At 38.5% G+C, this 19,943-nt stretch overlaps 1 protein-coding gene across 2 annotated transcripts in view; it reads left to right on the top strand.

Moving 5' to 3' along the window:
• The first annotated feature begins 1,309 nt into the window (after positions 1–1,309).
• Positions 1,310–19,943, top strand: part of glg1b (golgi glycoprotein 1b) — a 41,921-nt gene continuing 23,287 nt past the window's right edge. For both annotated transcript variants that reach the window (XM_036584540.1, XM_036584539.1), the window contains exons 1-2: positions 1,310–1,645; positions 17,776–17,805. In XM_036584540.1, coding sequence (XP_036440433.1) covers positions 1,352–1,645; positions 17,776–17,805 — 324 coding nt within the window. In that variant the 5' untranslated portion in view covers positions 1,310–1,351. The remainder of the gene's footprint in view (positions 1,646–17,775; positions 17,806–19,943) is intronic.

The following is a 19,943-nucleotide window of genomic DNA, read 5'->3' as shown; positions in this document are numbered from 1 at the left end:
GAAACAAGGAATTGTACTTTTATGAAGTGGCTGATTGATGTATATGCAAATATATTACATATCACTGCTGTTGAAGAAAACCTTGTACCTCCATTTTTCAGGTTTTCAGTTTTTGATGTAATTTGAAAGTACTTGTTACCCTTTACATTCTGTGAAAATCTCATGATGAATGGACAAAAAAGAAATGACCCAAAATGACTTGGAAAAAAATTCCACTGACTTACATTAAAAGTAAAGTACGTTTTTTCTTTCTCCTGTAAAATTATCATTTGGAGATACGAGGTTTTCTTCTGACAACAGTGATATAAACCTCATAACATGCACAGATCACATACATGAAAGCCTGGCCTTCTCTGGGTGAGGCCCAAGTTACATGCAATCATCAACCAGCTAAATAAACTATACAGGTGAAATCAACTAATAAAAAGCAAATACACAGAAATTGGAAACACCTGACAGAGCTTTTGATCTGTTTCTAAAATCTCTTCCTCGTGAAAAGAGTTCTCTCTGTACACTCAGCCTATAACTTTTATAACACCATAAAATGTCTTTTATGGAGTTGCAAGATTAGGCAATGCTTTAAAAGTCAATAATGCGAACACAAAATATGGCTTGAAAGAACATGGGGTCATGGGACACGACGAATAAGGCTTTTGTTTGAATGAGCAGTTTAAAGCCTAAATTTACACGCAGACCTTCTCCACATGAGTCTAATTGTGGGAAATATGAGGAAGAATGCATAAATTGCTGTGCACGTGCCATGCGCTCTTGCATTTGGATAATACTGTAATGGATGCACAATGATATTGTGATCAGTAAGTATCGGCAGATAATTGCAGATCAAAAAACAGAATGTGATGGGCTACTGCACTAAAATTCCTGCATTTTGTTAATTTTACTGCATGTGTAATCTTATAATTATATTCATCTGTAATGCAAATACATGTAGTAAGTTAGCAGAATTTCCACATTCTACTTATTTATGTATTTATCAGTATCAGTATCGGTATATTTATCGGTATCAGTATAGCTATCGGCAGATACGTGAAAATTAGCGGCATCGGCCCGCAATTCCCATACTGGTGCGTCCCAACTGTAAATCAATTCAATTTAACGAGTCTATTTAAGTGTGTGTGCTTCAAATGCCTCGTAAAATGTGGGTTGACGTGCAAACACTAAGTTACTCCACCTGACTGTTATGACCATACCGGGTTGTCCGCTGAAGACGGCAGCAGCCAGTAGGTGCCCAGTGCAGTCCAGTCCGCCCCCCAGCGCCCGCGCAGCCGCTTTTGTAGCGGGGGGAGAACAGGCGCAGGCGGCCGAGCCGAGTCGAGCTTAGCCGTAGCCGAAGATGGCGGCGTGCGGACGTGTTCAGCTCCTGCTGCTGCTGACGGCCCAGTTCTCTTGCGTGTTTCTCACACTGGGGCTCAGACCGCAGCCGAACGTCAACCTCCATCCTCCGCTTATCGCCATTAACCGGCAGCTTAAAGCCGGAGCCGCCTCGTCGGTGTCTCAGCCCCGGAGAGCCAGCGGCTGGAGGCTGGCCGAAGAGGAGGCCTGCCGGGAGGACGTGAGCCGGCACTGCCCCAAACACACCTGGAACAATAACCTAGCCGTGCTGGAGTGCCTGCAGGACACGAAGGAGGTGAGCTGGGCGAGCACACATGCGAGTGAGACTTGTTCTGTGTAAGCTAGCGTTGCTAACGCAAGTTAAGAACTTGCTTATGTTGACTTTTGCAGACCGCGCTACGTTTACTCCAGTATTAAAATTAGCTCGCTATAAAGACCATAAACAGTGGCGTTCCCCTTAACGTACTAACAGCATTGGATGTATTTCTGTTGGCTTATCGTTCCAGCTTTAGGTTAGTTAAACTTCTCATATTTTACATGCTGTGTTAAAAGTTATCTCTTCGCTGGCTAGATAAAATCGGTTTGGTCAGTAACACTGAATGATGAAATGTTAAATTTGGCTCGCTCTCTCACACCTTCAGTTCACAGAGTATCAACCGCACTGAGCCCGCTGCTGTTGGCTCTTGGCAGCTACAGCCCCTGACATGCTGTCTGGCTTTCCCTGCAGTTTCCCTGCTAATGCTGTACAGGCTCAAATGGTTGCTGGCTAATGGTATATTACTGGGGAATTATATGCCGCAATGTCAGTGTGGAAATACTGTTTCCTAATGTTTTTCATGGGGTTTTGCCTCATACTTTGGCACAGTGACCTAGTTCAAAGAATGCTGGCCAGCTGAGAGAATAGAGTCCCTTTCCTCAGAGTACTGATCTGTGATAGTATAAAGCCAGATAACTATATAAATACATTTGCTGGTGTTGATAAGATGAAAAAAGCAAAACTGGCAAATTTCTCTGAAGGCTGTGAAGATAGTTCTGCCGCCATAAATCGTGATATTGGGCTTGGTTTTGTCTCTTGGCTTTGTTTGCTGGCCCTTGTCATTTAGCCTTGGTTAGGTTTAACTGTAGGCAGTGAATGTAGCCATGGAATGAAATGAGTGGAATGTGTTAGCTGTATGCTTAAAAATGGCTCCATTATTTGTTTGCTTCTTTCACACACCCCCCCTTATCGGTTTCATTTTTCTCCTTACCTCTCTCTGTCCTTGGCTATGCTGCCACGCACATTTTCATAAGCATAAGGGCAAAGTTCATTTGCTGCAAGACACAAAAACAGCACTTTTGCCTTTTTCTGGGAAAGTGACTGACGAAGGTATGCAGTGAGAGCTTGTGTCCAGCACCACACTCTCATTATGGTCATAAGTTAAATGACCTGTGGGTTAACCTGTCCCTGTCTGTCCTGCAAGTGGAACACTACCTGACCCTTTCTCTTCACCCTCTCTCTTAGTAATTCAGTGGCTGAGGCTACTCATTAGAGCTGAAACAAGGGCCTGCTCTCCGTCTTTGAAACTGATTCCTGCGCTTTCTGTATTAAATACTGAAATAACTTCTGGATGTGGGAGTTATTTCAGAACTCAGAATCTCTGAAACTCCTATGCAAGTTTTACAAGAATTCTGGGAGCAAGGCTGTTTTCCTTTGGTCCAGAAATTACTTCAGGAACTCCATCTGAAAATCTTCCCTGTTCTAGAAGTGGGGACTAGTGTGGGGAGCAAAACGCTGACCTGATGGTTCCCCTAAAATTGCGGTACAGTCGTTGTTAAATGGTTGATTGTTTCTAAAGAGATAACAATTTCTGGCTGCAAAGATTGTCATGCTGCACTGCTATTTGGGAAATAAGACCCTGATTCTCTCATGCTGGTGCCTTTCTGTGAGGGATTTATACTATTTTTCAAACTCTCTAGGCCCAGTTTTTCTAATGAATGTATGATCATATGTTAAACTCTGATACTGAGGTGCTGGGAAGGAAGGAGAGAGACGTAAAGCGTCACCTGAAGGATTCTCAGATAGATGCCTGCCAGAAAAAGGGCTTTTGACTAAATTAGTCTGTCTAATCAAGTCTTTTTTTCCTTTCAGTTCTACGATAAATTTGGCTCAGAGGCCTTAAAAAAAGAAATTCAAAATTTTGTGTGTGAGAGAGAAAGTGTGTGGGCTCTATGCTACTCTGTCCTCAGGTAACCCCTAAGTGAGTATGTAGCCATTCTCCTTAAAACAAGGTCATGCAGGATTCTTCATATTTTAAAAGCATTGATGTCTGACTTTTTTTTGCAGCGAAATGTGTTGTGACACAGAAGCACCACTGTATGATTTATCTTCTTTCAGTTCCTGGTTCCAAATCACTAGCATTCTGTATTGAGTTATAAAAGTAAATCTAATCAGTAGCATCAAACTCATTATAACAATTTTTGATCAATAGATATGGTATGACTTGGCCTGTAATTTCTCCCTACTTCTCCTGATGTGGCATGCAAAGTTCCTTCCCCAGCTATTGTTTGCTTCTTTCAGCATATCACTGAGTAAGGCTTTAATTATTGCCATAATTACTTTGCTGGGGCTCAGTAACAGCTGTGGCCTTCTGAAGAGCTAAATGGAGCCTATAAATCTCTCCCTCCCATCTCCCCCAGGCTAGACTCTTCAGGGCTTGTCTTTCTGGCAGAGATGCTGCAGGGAGAGGGGAAAGGTGGCCCAGACACAGCTGCACCTTGTCTCTCATTCACTAGCTTCACTCAATTTCATTTGCATTTTGAGCAGGCTGTTCATATGCGTGTTGTGGAGGGTTTCAATGTAAACAAAGGGCCCAAGTGTGACTGATGTAAATATAGGAAATATTCCTGAGGGACTGATGGAGAGACATCAGGCCTGATGGAGAGCTTGATTGAATCATGGCAGGAGGAGGAGACTAAGATAAGCTCGTGAAGGAAATGAAATGGCATGATGCTTAATCAAGTTATTGCTGTTGATTTGTTTGGAATGAAGGAGATTTGGTTCAGAAGAGAGAGTTTGGTGTGTGTCCACGTGCATGATGTGGAGGCATTCTGTCTTGTCTGTGCGAAGTAAATGTGTGACAGCCAGTTCTATTAGGAGGAAAGTGTATGGATCGATACCAGCAACTTTTATAAACGATTAGTTCCGTCAGTGTGAGTGTAGTTATCACAAGCTTCTTCTGCCTGTAATTAGTCCTTTTGCTGTGTTTGATGTGTCTGCAAGCGAAGCGCACCTGCTACACCCGGAGCTGTCAGTGGCCAGTCGAAGACTGACTCAGAGATGCTGTAATGGGCCTTGCTTCCTGCAGGGAAAGATGATGTGCCTGCTCTTTGTTCCAACAGTAGTTATAGTGGTCTTGAGGAGTGTAAGTCTCTGTGGGTGTGTAAAGAAGAGATGGATCAACGTAGTGTTACACAATCTATTAAATGTTAAATGCTTTTTTCAGTACCATGTTCAGTACGCTAACTAGGCCTGTCATGATCAGGAGATTTTAGCTGCCTTTTATGTCACTTGTTAATAATTGATTCACAAATGATCTTTTTTGTTCACTATGCTACTATTAAAATACACATCTACAATAGTCAGATTGGCTGATTAGATATCTTGCTTCCTTGCTGTCAATATGTAGTAGCTCCCAACTGAAGACAGACACAGCTCAAGCTCAAATCAGTCAAATCAAGACCAGTGATGTGTCTGAATAAATGCATGTTCTACTTTCTTTTATTTACATTCATTTGCCCAAGTAATACACCCAATTCTCATTTCATATGTTGCAACATAAATATATGACACAGTACAACCATGGAATATAATTGCGATCATTGTGACAGCCTAAATACTAACTTTTTTGAAAGTTTCAGTTCTTTATTGACATTGTATTCTGCCTAATAGCAAATCAAGTTCCATGTTTTTATTCCAGCAGCATAAAATTATACAATTTTATTTAGCCTTATACTCCCAGAAACAATGAACAGAGTAGACATTTTCTACTTGATTTAAACACAGTGTGATGAATGAATACTGTGAGACTATGTTTGTAAAAGGCTAATACTGAGGCTTTGTTGGGGAGTATAAAGGTAAAGTCACACGTGAGGAATTTCTCAGACCAAGGCCTGTTGGAAAAAGGGCTTTTTTATGTGCTGATTAGCTTTTTGACCTGTTTAGCCAATCGAGTCTTTCTCTTTCAGTTGTACATCTGACTGCATGTCTTAATCTAGCTGGCCTGTGCATTTGAAACATTACAATATTCACACAAAATGTATGATACTGGCTGTCCTCATCTAACTGATGTTCTCTTCAGAACATGCTGAATGAGGTCATGCTTAAATTATTTAGTTGCTTATTTGATGTATTTATCATTTGAAGAATTTTGTATTAATGAAAAGATTTTATCACAGAACATCAGATATATTAATTAAAGTACCAGTTTTAATTTTTTTTCTTTGTTCAGTCCAATAATCATTTGATGTTTAGACAATGAATTTCAGTTTCTTTGCTATAGTATTGTTTTAAAATGGCCTTACCATGTATATACTTTGGATTTTTGGATTTTTCCTATTGTACAAATACATTATATGGCTAAACGTGTGTGATCAACTGACCATCGCTCGTATATGAGCTTGTTGGACGTTCATTTCCAAAACCATGGGCATGAATATGGATTTGTCTCCCCTTTGCGACTATAACAGCCTCCACTCCTCTGGGTCGGCTTTCCACAAGATTTTGAGTGTCTGTGGGAATTGGTGCTCATTTATGAGGACAGGCACTGATGGTAGATTAGAAGGCCTGGTTTGCAGTCAACATTCAAATTCATTCAAATTCAAGGTGTTCAGTGGTCAGGGCTCTGTGCAGGCCACTGGAGTTCCTCCACACCAGTCTCATCAAGCCGTGTCTTCATGGACCTTGCTTTGTACACAGGGGCACAGTGTTGGTGGACAGGAAAGGGCCTTCCTCAAAGGCTGCATGGTTAGAAGCGTGTAATCATCTAAAATGGCTTTGTATGCTGTAGCGTTAACATTACCTTTCACTGGAACTAAGGGACCTAGGCCAAACCCTGAAAAACAGCCCCGACCGTTATCCCTCCTCCAACAAGCTGTACTTTTGGTACTATGCATTTCAGTGGGTAGTGTTCTCCTGGCATCCGCCAAATCCAGATTCATCCATCAGACCACCAGATAGTGAAGCGTAATCCGACACTCCTGAGAACACATTTTTACTGCTCCAGTGGTGGCGTGCTTTACGCCACTCCAGCTGATGCTTGGCATTACGCATAGTGATCTTGAGCAAGAGAGCAGCCCCTCAGCTATAGAAACTCATTTCATGAAGCTCCCAGCACACAGAGTTGTTTTGGAACTCTGTAGTGAGAGATGCAGCAGAGAATTTTTATAGGCTATACGCTTCAGCACTCTGCTCTGCCGTTGCTCCTAGACTCTTAACGTTTCACAAAAATATCACTTACATTTGTCTGTGGCAGATCTAGCAGTAGGGCTGCAACAAATTACTATTTTGACAGTATAATCTATCAATTATTAAAACGAATAATCGACTTTTCAGATTATGTATCGCTCTATTACCAAATAACTCTTACATAGCTATCAGCATTTAAATTCAGCTTGAGGTTGTTTTACGTATTTGCTAACTAACAGTGTAGACAATAAAGATAATTACCTTATTTAAAAATGTACAGTTTTAATGAGCTATCCTGCTAATGCAAAAGATGAATAAACAATGTATTTTTCCTGTCACAACTTAAAATCAATGATGTGCGAAGTAGCAGCATCAAAATGTAACAAAATTAAATCAGTATTCGCTTAATCACACCAACAGGTTTTCTGTGCTTCACCAACCACACGGCCATAACTACACAAACATCACACAAACAATAAACAACACACAAACACGAGTGTGGTTCTCTGCGTTCTCTCCATTATATAGTCCTATTCTGCTTTCTGAGTGCAGTATTCTTAAAATAGTATCATTTTGGACAGAACTTTTCACAAACTGCAGCTCTGTAATGGTACTGAACGCAGTTCAGCAGTGATGTTGACCGGCCTAAAATGGCCGCGCCATTGACATGCCTGGCTAAACCCTATGCGCCATCTATGTGTGTATATCTATGAACAAACTATCATAAGTTGCTTTCATATTCGACAAGCAGTGGCAAACGTTTGTGGCAAACTTGTTCTTTATGTAAAGTGACATTTGAGTGATTTTTGTGTAAACATTTCATGTTAACGGTAACCCTTCGTCCGGCTTCCCTGTATGTTTGCGGAGGACTACCTCCTAAAACTGTTAGCAAGTGATGGCAAATATTAGAGGAGAACTCGAGGCAAACAGAAAACGTTTGCAAACGTTCTCCTATGTTCGCCAAATTTTAACGCACCTGTGGCCTCGACGTTCTTCTTCACCCAGTGAGCTCCAACATGGAGGATGTGCTCTCATGCCAGCTAAAGTCAGCTTTACAAATAGCACGACTGGAAGCATTTTTTCTGAGATTAACGTAAAACGCTCCCACACTTTGATCTTGAGGCTGCCATTGTACTCTGGTTAACTCTCCAGTAAGTGGTAATATCAAAACATTCCTAGTTTGTGCGAGAAACACGTGTGATGTCACCAACTAATCGACTATTCAGTTAGTTGCCAACTAATTTGGTTGTCAGTTTTAGTCGACTAAGTCAGTTAATTGTTGCACCCTTGTTTAGCAGGGCAGAAATTTCACGAACTCTCTTGTGACAAAGGTGGCATTCTATTACAGTGCCACGTTTAAAGCCACTGAGCTCTTCAGTACGACACATTCTACTGCCAGTCTTTGTCTATGGAGATTACATGGCTATGTGCTTGATTTTGTACACCTTTTAGCGAGTGTGTGCATGTGACTGAAACACCTGAACTCAGTAATTATGAGGGGTGTCCGAATAACTTTGTCTAATTTTTGTGTTAGTAACTGTTTTATGCAAGTAATGCATACTGTTTATTGTTAAGTCCATATTGCATCTGGCTGGTAAAGGGTCACTTCATTCTATTTTATGTTGCTTAACATCCACCACTGCTAAACATGAAGCAGCAAAAAAGAATTTTGTACAGCTTCAGAGGAGCTTAGATGTTCTTATAATGCTGTTCAGTTAAAAACTGTCTTTTACTAACCCCCTTTCATTGCCTACATGATTTGATTTAAGGTAAGCACATCCATAGATGGTAATTATCAGCCTGCACGTAATGCCTCTACCCTGAAAGTGGAAACCATAAAACCACAACAACCAGGGAGCGCTTGTTTCCCTTTCAGTAAAGTAGTCACATTAAAGATTGATACCGCAACACGCTGAAAACGTCTGTGCGTTGCTGTTCAGTTCAGGAACAGGTGTAAACTCTTATCACTGTAAATGATTAATAGCTACTCTGCTCAGTGTTGTTTAATTCATCTTTGCCTGGTTAGGCCTGTTATGTATTTGGGCCTTCTGATATATTTAGTGCCTTCTCAAAAACTCTGAGCTAAAGAAAAGAACTTCATGCTGTTTCTGCCACTAATAAGAAAGCTAAAGATAGAGTAGACATTTTCTTCCTTCCTCTAGGCTAGTTGAGGGATGTCTTTACTGGCCTTAAAAGTGGAAAGGCTTTTTATGCATCCAGTGAAGGCCTGAGGCACTGTTTGGGTTAATAGACTTGGCTTGTGTCCTGTGCATTCATTTGCATTATCATGCTTTGGAAGATAGTAATGAAGCTAGTGAGTGTACTGCTTGTACATTGTACTGCAGTGTGTTCATTATTATCAATGTCTTTCTTCAGGTCAACTGAAAAAATACTTTGTATACAGTAGAGCCTAACTGCCTGATGTTCATTTCATTACTAGATTCTACATGAGTTATTTGCACACTCGTAAATGCCTGTAAAATATATTTTGGTAAGCATTCACTTGAATATTTGTAACTTTTCCAGTGTCTGTCAGTGTCTCTTTGTAATATGTATTTATATTATTATGCATATTTATAAGTATTAAATTACCGTGTAATATAATTTAAATTTTTTTTATATTATACAGTCATATGCAACCTTTGGTCAAATTACATTTTGTTGATTTATTACTGTATATTTTGTTGTTGATGATAATTACTGCATATTTGCCGAATTTAACATATCGGAAAAAATGAAATATAAAATGTGATCTGTGCAAAAGTTATGGCCAATTTAGATTTTATTTTATTTTTTTAAAGAGAAATTCTGCAGAAAAATTTGTTCCCAGTATATGTGTTAACTTGTTTTAATTTAAAAAATCATCAGAGCTTGTAATTTGACCAGGGATGTTCAAATGTTTGAATGTAATATTGTATGGTATTGTGTAGGGCTGAAAGATTAATTGTTTTTATGTTGAAATCACAGTTTAAGAGAGTGCACTTGTCAAATCACAAAAGCTGCATTTTAATTATAGCCTACATCATCAGAAATGATCAACACTTTCATGATACATGATTCGGATCACAGTTTCACAAGGTTTGATAAGAACAGACAATAATGTTTAAGAATGCTGTCAGAAACTATGAATGTAATGATTTGCATTCACCTTTTTAACTTTGCCTCACTGCACTAAATACATTTAAACATGACTAATTATGATTTCTTTGTAATGAAACATGCAGTTTGCAAGGGTCCCTTAACTGCAGATGCTATTAGCAGTTTGCTCAAGAAAGCATATTATGGCAATGTGACATACATTTTCGCGTCATATTGCCCACTCCTAATAAAAGGTTTTTTTCTTTCTAAGGTTGTAGGTTGTGGCCACTATTGACAAAATGTGCGAGTCAGAATAGAGTGATAATTAATGGTCATTATTTAGAATTCTTGTCAAAATCCTACACACATTCACTACAATTTCTGTCTATTTTTGTTTTTTGTTTTGCAAGAAAACTGTGTCTGAGCGGAAAAGAGTGATGATAATTCACTGACCACAGGTGTGAAGGGTATGCTATGATGGGTCGTGTTGTGGACGTGTCTTGCTAAAGCCTAAGAAGTCACAGCAGTCACCCTTGTTTTTAAGGATGCATGGTTTTATGATGCCATTCTGCATTACACTCCCACTCAGCGCTAAGATCTGTTGGGGGTTCAGTGTCAAGTAGTCGGCTGGGGGGTGGGGGGACTTATCTAAACATTGTGAATTAAAACATGATAATTAAAAAATTAAAATTTTTCTCTGCTTTGAAAGATTGTGGAAATAAAATGACAATAGTGTGTGGTTTCTGTATTGCTCTCTGTTCTTTCACCATTCTACTGAATGTGAGTCCGTATGTAAAGTAGTGACATGACATCGCCGAAGTCAATGCTGAGAAATATCATACATAAAACATGTCTAATAGTAATGTGTAACACCATTTGTAACTCAAGCTAGAACGCAGATCCGTGCTGACTCTAGATATCAATCAGTGTGGAAAAAGTGCTAGATCATGCTATAAGCCAGGGAGTGCAGGCTAGTGATGGTTTACGCCTGCCCTCCTCTGTTCCTTTCCCGCTGTGTCAGAGAGAGGAAATGAGAACATCTGGAAGAGTGTGTGTGTGGTAAAAGTTCAAAGTGGCATAAAAAAAAGAATCTGTCGCTTTCGCCAGGCAGCTTGTCCAGAGTAATGTGTGGTCAGCTTCTGATCTGGATTCATCCTAGTGCTGAGCATTTTATTGTCTGTAAATTGTCTGTAAATCATTATTGTGATGTATTGTGAGCCATTGGCAGTATTGAAGGCTGCTGTATGTAAATAAGCCCTCAAATGAATCAGTGATCATAGTGACCAATTACAGTTCCAGATGGGTGCTTTGGAGGGTGTTTTGATGAATCAAGATATTCATTCAATTAGGGCCAAAAGATGAATTATTTTTATATTGAAATTTGAAGGGGTGCAATTTTTAAATCTTAAGAGCTGCATTTTAAGTGGGCAAATTTAATACCATGGAACTTGTGAACTGTCTGTAGATGAGGTAGACCTTTTAGAAGCCACTAAACATTCATGTGATGTATACATGGTAACACAACTACAACTTTTTTGTGTACTGCCAGTTGGGGAGAAATATCACAATTGGATATTTTCCCCAGCTCATTCAGTCTTACATGCACTTCATCAAAAGTAAATTATTTTAACTAGGTTAAAATAATGCAGGCCAATCTTCACATATCTTCACTGTATCACATTGATTTGTCGGTGAATGTTGCAATCACCAGATGCAGCAATGTAACAACATTGCTAGAATTTTGTCCATATTGCACAGCTTTAGCATATCCCAAGCTTACTGTCCCATGGAGCGTTTTCCTGTAGGCTTGTGCTGGCATTACCAGAAACGCAAACCGGCTGCTTGAGGTGCAGCTGCACACTGGAGCAGATGGCAGTGGTTCAGAGAAATTTAGTGAGTGGAGTAATTATTCTTCTCATGGGAAATTACTTGTCTTCTTTCAGAGAAGTGGACGAGTAGTATAAGGTTAAGCCCCACTCCCTTTGTTTTTGTATAATAATAATCAACTTGTCTCAATAAATCATTAGTCTAGAAGGAACAAAACCTGCACACGCTGAAAGGAATGTGTGGTTGTTGCTGGAATTTTTTGAAGCAGCATCTATGCAGCATTTTTGAGTGCCTCAACATCCCCGAACGAGGATGCACTTTTACTATGCTATATGGTCAATATATCATTCCACAGATGAATGACAGCAACTTGTACCTTCCAGTGCGTCCACCCTACAAATTGTCACTGCCCTGTGGCATTCCACATACATACATACATACATACATACATACATACATACACACATACACACATACATATACATATATAATATATATGTGTGTGTGTGTGTGTGTGTGTGTGTATGTGTATATATATATATATATATATATATATATATATATATATGTGTATATATATGTATATATATATATATATATATATATGAGCAATTTATGTTATGCCTTTTTGTAACCTTAAGCTCACAATAATATGGGCTAAATGAACACATAAAAACACTTCTATTAGCACTAAACACTATTTCATTTGCTCTTTAATGGGCCAAACATTTTAAATTCTTAATATGCCTGTCGCGATCAGGACATGTTACTTGATGACTAATTGTCATCAAGATAATTGCAGTTCATTGAGTACATAAATTAGAGGCAAATTCCAAATTAGCGGATTAGTGATCTTGCTTCCTAGCTGTTGATACTTTGTATCCTCCAACAGATGACAAAAACAGTTCAAACTTAAACAAGTGTTTAAATAATTCATTCAGGTGATAATATAATAACTGTTAAAGGTCTAATTTGTAAATGTAAGATCAGTTACCTATTTAAATAGCAAATCAAATAAAGTGCTACATCAAAAGTAAGAGGCAACAGACAACTGTTTAGCACAATGAGCCATGCATAATTATGGTACAATGTTTCGGTACAGGAGTAACAGCAGCATTCAAATACAGCACAAGTGCATTTCCTCTGACTTGCGGTTTTTACCTCATAAATCTGTAATGCAAATCAACCAAAATAAAAATGAAAAAATTGGCCAATTGCGCATTTGGAGCAAAAATCTGTTGATCCTGCATCCCTTGTCATACCACTTTGGATTTCTTAAAATGCTGGAGGCAACAAAACGGAACATCTTATCTTTGGTTTTGCTTTAAACTATGTCGTAGGCCTTCCTTCACTCCTTATGAGGTCATGGCCATTGGTGTGTGTGTGTGTGTGTGTGTGTGTGTGTGTGTGTGTAGACAAAATGTCATATGTTGAAACTGAGAAACTTTTTATTGTTTTGGGGAAAAATATGCCCATTTTGAATAAGATGGTAGCAACTTTTTTTTAAAAAGTTGAGACAGCAGACCGGTAAAGTTGTTTAACACCTGAAGGAACATCTCACAACTAAGTAGGTAGGCGTGATGGTGGGGAGGTGCATTCGTGCATATGGCATGGTTGACTTGCACATCTGTGAAGGCAAAATAAATACTGAACGATAGGGGTGGGAATCTCTAGGCACCTCACGATTCGATTCGATTAAGATTCAGAGGGCTGCGATGCGATTATAAAACGATTATCGATGCATCTCGATCGATGCATTTCTATGTAGCATTTATTTTTTCTCACTGTGTGAGCTCAAGTTTCGAGTTCAAGTTTCAAGTTTATTTGTCACTTGCACAACGTCAGGACATTTATGCATTGAAATGCTTGTGGTGAGGCTCAGCTAATCACTCTACAGAAAGTAAATAAGTAAAAATAAAAATACAAGAAAAACCTGCTGTGTCAGTAAAATATCGTTGAGGCGGGACGTGCGCAACAAAGCGCGAAAGCCCTGTTTCGCAGCGACTGCAGGTCACATTGCAGCGATGCGTTATTCGCATTTATAAGCGGCACAGTTGGTTTCCTGATACGTTAAATCTGCAACGAGAGACTGTCACACACTAAAAAGTGGCAAAGCTGAAGTCAGCTTCTCTTTCGAATTCTCCCGTTCCACCTTAAATGGTGCCGCATTTACATTCGGCGCCTCAGTTAGAATTTAAGGTGGAATGGGTAAATTCGAACAAGAAGCTGGAGAATAAGAAGTGACTTCAGCCTCGTAAAACAGTCGAACGCTGAGACATTTAACTGATCTACTTCTGAGGAAAAGTTTTCTGGCGGAAATGGAAGAAAAGCTTAAAGCAGAGCAAAGTAAATGTGTTTTTGTTTATATTGTTTAGTCTATACTAGGACATTATCACATACGGAGACATACTGGACATTAAATGTTGTGGCTGCCAAGGTGGTTTGATTTTTGTTGAAAGGACAAAATGTTAACATTTGTGTTGTGACTCCTGATCTAACCTGGCTTTTAATGCAGTGGGAGCCGGTCGGATTTCTCGCTCATCCAGTTGTGTTTTTGTTATGTGCCACCACAGACTGTCCGGGCGCTGCACTTCCGCACTTCCAAGTTCCACCTTTTGCGTTCCGTCAACATTACGTTATAAATGAAATATTTAGAAAATCGATTTTTGACATTTGTGAATCGATTCAGAATCGTTCACGTCCGCATCACGATGCATCTAAGAATCGATTTTTCCCGTACCCCTACTGAACAATGTATATACAGGTTTTGGAGCAACATATGCTGCCATCCAGAGTCTTTTTTAGGGGAGGCCTTGTTTATTTCAGTAAGACAATGCAAAGCCATGTTCATGTATTACAACAGCATGGCTCCGTAGTAAAAAAAAGTCTGGCTGCTAAACTGGCCTGTCTGCAGTCCAGACCTGTCACTGAAAACTTTTGCCATATTATGAAACAAGAAATACAACAAAGGAGAGCCCGAACTATTGAGCAGCTGAAATCCTGTATCAAGCAACGGTGGGAGAACATTTCACTTTCAAAACTACAGCATGAACATCTCCTCAGTTCCTGAACACTTAGTGTTGTTAAAGAAAGAGGTGATGCAGCACAGTGGTAAACATGCCCCCAGCTTTTTTGAAATGTGTTGCTGCCATCAAATTCAAAATGGGCATTTTTTTTCAAAAAACAATCAAATGTTTTAGTTTTAACATTTTAATATGTTGTCTTAGTACTATTTCCGATTAATAAGTGTTTAAAATATTTGCACAGCATCACTTTTTTTCATTTACATTTTGCACAAAAAAAGTTTCCACTTTGCGTACTTTGTATAGAAGCCTAGAGTAAATTTGTTTGGTTTGATTGTAATGGTGGTGAATACTTAGTTATTTTTACTTTCTCTCTTAGGAGCTATTTCAGGCAGTGGCCCTGGCTAAAGATCTGCATTTGTGTTTGCAGCTGTCTGTAGATAAGCCTCAGGGAACATCAATATAAAGGATAGGATGACATCTCTGTAGGGGTTTGTGTGTCTGCTATATTTACTTCCTGGTGTTTGATTTCCATTCAAACTATTGATTGCCACATGTCTCACTGAACCTTCTCCTCTTCTCCGCTTCTGTTAGCGGGACTGCATGCATTCATGCTGTTTACCTATGGGATGGATAGATAAATGAAGGAAGGGATAGACAAGTGAGCAAAAGAATACAGTAAATATTTATAATCTTTGCAGGTTTGATTCTGTATTATTTCATATTAGTTTTTGTTTCGTTTTTATGGGCGATATAGACAGAGTTCAGGTTTTATACTTTGATATAGTTAGGTCTTGTCATTATTTTTAATAATAGTGATCGTACCCCTTCCTCAGGAGTGCATGAATAGATGACCAGTTGTAGTAGGTATACTGTTGAGTTTTGGAGCTAGAGCACACTGATGTGAAAAGTACTGACTGAATAAGCCACAAAGATACCATATTTCTCTGGTTGAATGGCAGGAAATAAACACTCCTTGTGAAAACAGACCTCCAAGAAATTTGATTAAACTCAAGATAACCCATGCATAGGTACAAAAGTTATATAACCAACATTGTATGATGTCACAGTCGCCATTTAACAAAAAAGATCACTTTTTCTGCAGATATCCTCAAGTGACTCATCTAGTTAAAGTGCAGTGACACAACCATGTTTGAATCTCAGGTGTGCCATGTGCTCTCCGTGCTCAGTGCACATGTGTGCATCTCACTTTGAAGAAAAGGCAGCAGGTCACAGCCGGGCATCTGCTTGGTCACATTGCTGAGTTGGCTGCTGAGTGTTCCTCAGGGCACACTGTAGTACTTAAAAGTGCTGCATGTTTAAAAGACAATTGAAGAGAATTGATTGAAACTGCCTTCCCTACTTCAAACATTTGTTTTAGGGCAGATTTTAGTATGTGAAGCTGGATGGTTGATCTGGGTGTAGTCACTAAGATCATATGGCATCAAGATATTGGCAGCTCGTCTTACTCTATTTAGGGCTAGGGATGGTTGTGTTATGTGTCTCTGTTGCTGGCATGACCTGCTCTTTCACTCTACTGAGTGTCTCTAACTGAGCTGCTCTTTTGCTCCTCTGCTGTTAAATGCCGATAGCGGTTCTGTCTTTGAGATTAGCTTTATAAACTCTTTGTACTTAGTCTTAGCATTTCATGGGAATACAGTGTTCTGCACTTTGCATTTAGACTACAGTATGCATATAATATGTGGTTGAAGTAATCTTATAAATACTCAGTGTAAAATGCATCGGTCTGGCCATTTATAAATAATAAATCAATTACAATTAATTATAATTATACTTTGTGCTCTTTTTTGGCCAAAATAAAATTCTCTAGCTATCTATATTACACTTCTGTGTAAATAGTTCCTCCTGTCACATTTAACAGTTCGGAATCCTACAAAAAAACTAATTGAAAAGACTTGTGAGGAAATTTGAAATTTCATGATGCGTTTTATTAATTTCCGCAAGAACTGTAAAGAAATGTGAAATTGTCATTGTGAAGTCTGAGATTTACACCATTGTAGATGAATAGAACATAGATAGCTGGTCCTAAATGATTGATCGTATTTATATCAAAATTGAAATTTGAAAGTGCACATTTTAATTGTGCAGTGGCGAAAGCTGGATTTTTAATTGTATCTTAACTTTGTAACAAGTTTAATGTGGGAAAATTTTAACCTAATAATGCAGAGCTTGTGAACTTGCAGTCTGGCACACTACATTCAACCCCTTAAGCCCCAAAAAATTAATGTGCTGGTCTTCTCGACGAGGAAAGAAAGGCCTGAAGCTTCATTTTTCAGAAGTAATGGCTTTTATTTTGCTGTTAGATGTTTTCCGTAAATCGTCTAGCCCCATAATTAGCATAAAGGTCCAACTTTATTTAAGACTAGTTCATAACATGTTTCTGGTTTGTTGATTGATTGGTTGGAGTTTTTGTTGATTTTATTTGTTCATTCATTTATTCATTTTCAGTCAATTTGCAGATTCATATAGTTGTTTAATATTGTCTCTCTGATGCATGCTCCTGTACCCCAACAGTAAATGATTTCCTGTGTAAATAATCTTTCAGTAGGATATAATCCTCTTTCAGAATTCTGTGCTACATTAGCATAGTGGCTGTAATTAAATTTGATGTGTAGTCTGTGTTGATGTCCTGACAACCAGAAGTTTGAAAGTTTGTATCATATTAGGGTCTGTGGAAACGTGCTTAAATAGGTGTTCAGATCATATAGGACTATTTTGAATACAAATTGCATCTAACCTGAAACACTCCCCACTGATTTAATCCTAGACAAAGCTTAATCTCATGTTTAAAATGTAGTCCAAAAAGTTTCTTAATTTCTTGAATGACATTTATTCCAATATTATCTGTATGAAGCTGATGTATTTGTTCGACTGTCTTAATTCAGGTTTCCTGACTGTACTTGTGTTCTGTGGGGTTTGTAAAGTTTAATCTTTTGCAGATCCCTATCTGTTTTGCCCCTGCCTCTGTCTATATTTTAAGACAAATGTGATCTTTTTTTTTTTTTTAATTCTTCCTCCTTTCTTCTCTTCCAGGAAATTGACATTTCCACAGACTGCAACCATGTAAGTGCTCAAACACTTTACTATTAATTTTTTCTCCATTTAGTAAGAGATTTTTTAAATATACTGAGAATTTAACATACATTACAAAACTATTCATTTCAGACTCATTGTTTCTTTTGATGTTCTCATTTAAAGAAAAAATTATTGGTCCATGTAGGAGTGATTCGCCAGCTTTGTTTAGGGATCATAACTGTGATCATATTAACATACATGTGTAATTTTGTTGGAAATATTTAGCACATTTAACTCCGACATATTTAACTGAGGCATTCTTGAGTTCGCAACATCTGGTGTTAAAAATTATTTTGCTTTCCAAAGCATGACAATTCCCAAATAATTGGAGCGAATATAAATCATGTTATTGGCGGTACACTCTCAAGTCCCTTTGTTATGGTCTGTTAAAGCTTACAGAACTCATTTTGGTTTTTAAGGTTTGTTAGAGAATGTTTATTGGGTGTGTCTCTGGGCTGAATGTGGCATACCGTTCAGGCTTTCCACAGGTTACAGGAAATTATTTCCAAGTTATATTTTAAATTACAATCAAATAATCAAGTGTTGTGGCGTCAGTCAACATATACTTTATTGTACTTAATGTGCATGTACTTTAACACAGCACAGATGCCCAAATTATTTGCAGCAATGGCCAACTCTTGGTTCTAAATTGGAAGAGAAGTAGGATATGAGAATAAAAGTTCCTGAAACTTATGGCCATAATGTTCTTTAATGACCTATTTCTTCTAATGGATTTTATGTGGGGGAACAGAATCTAGATTTACTAAGTGCTTTTGGAGCATCTCCACTGGCCATTGTTTAATCCATTAATGTCCATTTTAAATTTGGTCCTTATGTTGTCCAAGCTTGCCTAAGCACAAATCAGCATATCTTTCAAATCAGTCAAGCCATAAGTGAGATTTTGTCACTTCATTTATCATATTAATTCCGGTCTACTGACCTAAAAATTCTGTGGCATTTTTACTTATCACTCTACATTTAGTTGTTGGACATGAATGGGTTAAATACATGAAGATCAACCAAGGCTCAAATCTCTTCCCTGAACGTTTTATACGCTATGGTTTTATCCATCATCCAGTCAAACAATACTTTAGCTTTGCTACTATTGATGTTAGAAGGTTAACTTGGCCTACAAAGTTTGCAGTCTGTCTCACCTTAAATCTGTTTCAAACTCAGTTGTTGTCATACCTCTAGGCTATATACTCAACTGGTACACTTGCTGCTTCTGCAAGGATAGCAGAGGCAAATATCATGCTATGAGCCTGAGCTGTGATAACAGTAATAGTCTGCTGTTATGATGTTACTAAATGTGCTTTAAATTAGGACCACCCAAAGTGTGTCCTTAAAATTGTATTTTAATACAATAATACACTGTAACATTATAAAATACTTTTTATACTTGCTCTTTGGCCCCCCAGGACAAAAAGTGTGGGCACACCTGCTTTAAAAATATAGTTTAAAGGGAGTTTCATCTAGATAATTTTTAGTTTAATGAGACAGTATTGAAATTGGTCAGCATTTTTCTGATTCCATTTTAAGGTAAGGTTGTCATCTGTTTGCGCCAGTGATAACACTGTCCCTGGGTAAAGGTATTGGCAAGATACAGGTCTTATAACTATGTCCAGGCGGTATCCTACAGAGTGATTCAGCTGTTTGGTGCTGTTTTTGTACGTGTTAAAGTTTAATCATTCACTACCCTACTCTGAGGGACATGAGTGAATTGAAAAATTAAGTGAAAAGGAGTTTATGACTGTGTTGTACCATATTCAGCCCAGAACACACCCAATAAGTGTTCTCTAACAAACCATAATATTGGATTAGTGTGCCATTTAGAAGCCAGTTAGAAGTTAATATTTGTTGGAGAATGTTGGTGGAGAGGGTGCTTATGATGGAAAACCTTTCTCAGTTTTACAAAAGAAGAGTTTGATAGTGTGTGTATAAATTTTTTCACTCTCTGATCTGTACAGTCCAGACAAGCTGCAAACATGGCCCTCTTTGGCTCACTGTTTTTATGTCACAAAAATATGCACATTTGTATATATCCATCTACTACAGCAGTGTTTCAGTCCAGATTGCTTTTTGAATGATGCACAATACAATGTGGCCAGTCAGACCAGAGCTCATTT

Source organism: Colossoma macropomum, unplaced genomic scaffold (genome assembly GCF_904425465.1).
Source record: "Colossoma macropomum unplaced genomic scaffold, Colossoma_macropomum, whole genome shotgun sequence".
Taxonomy (NCBI): domain Eukaryota; kingdom Metazoa; phylum Chordata; class Actinopteri; order Characiformes; family Serrasalmidae; genus Colossoma; species Colossoma macropomum.
The sequence above is the reverse complement of the archived record's forward strand: the minus strand, read 5'-3'. Positions and strand labels throughout refer to the sequence as shown.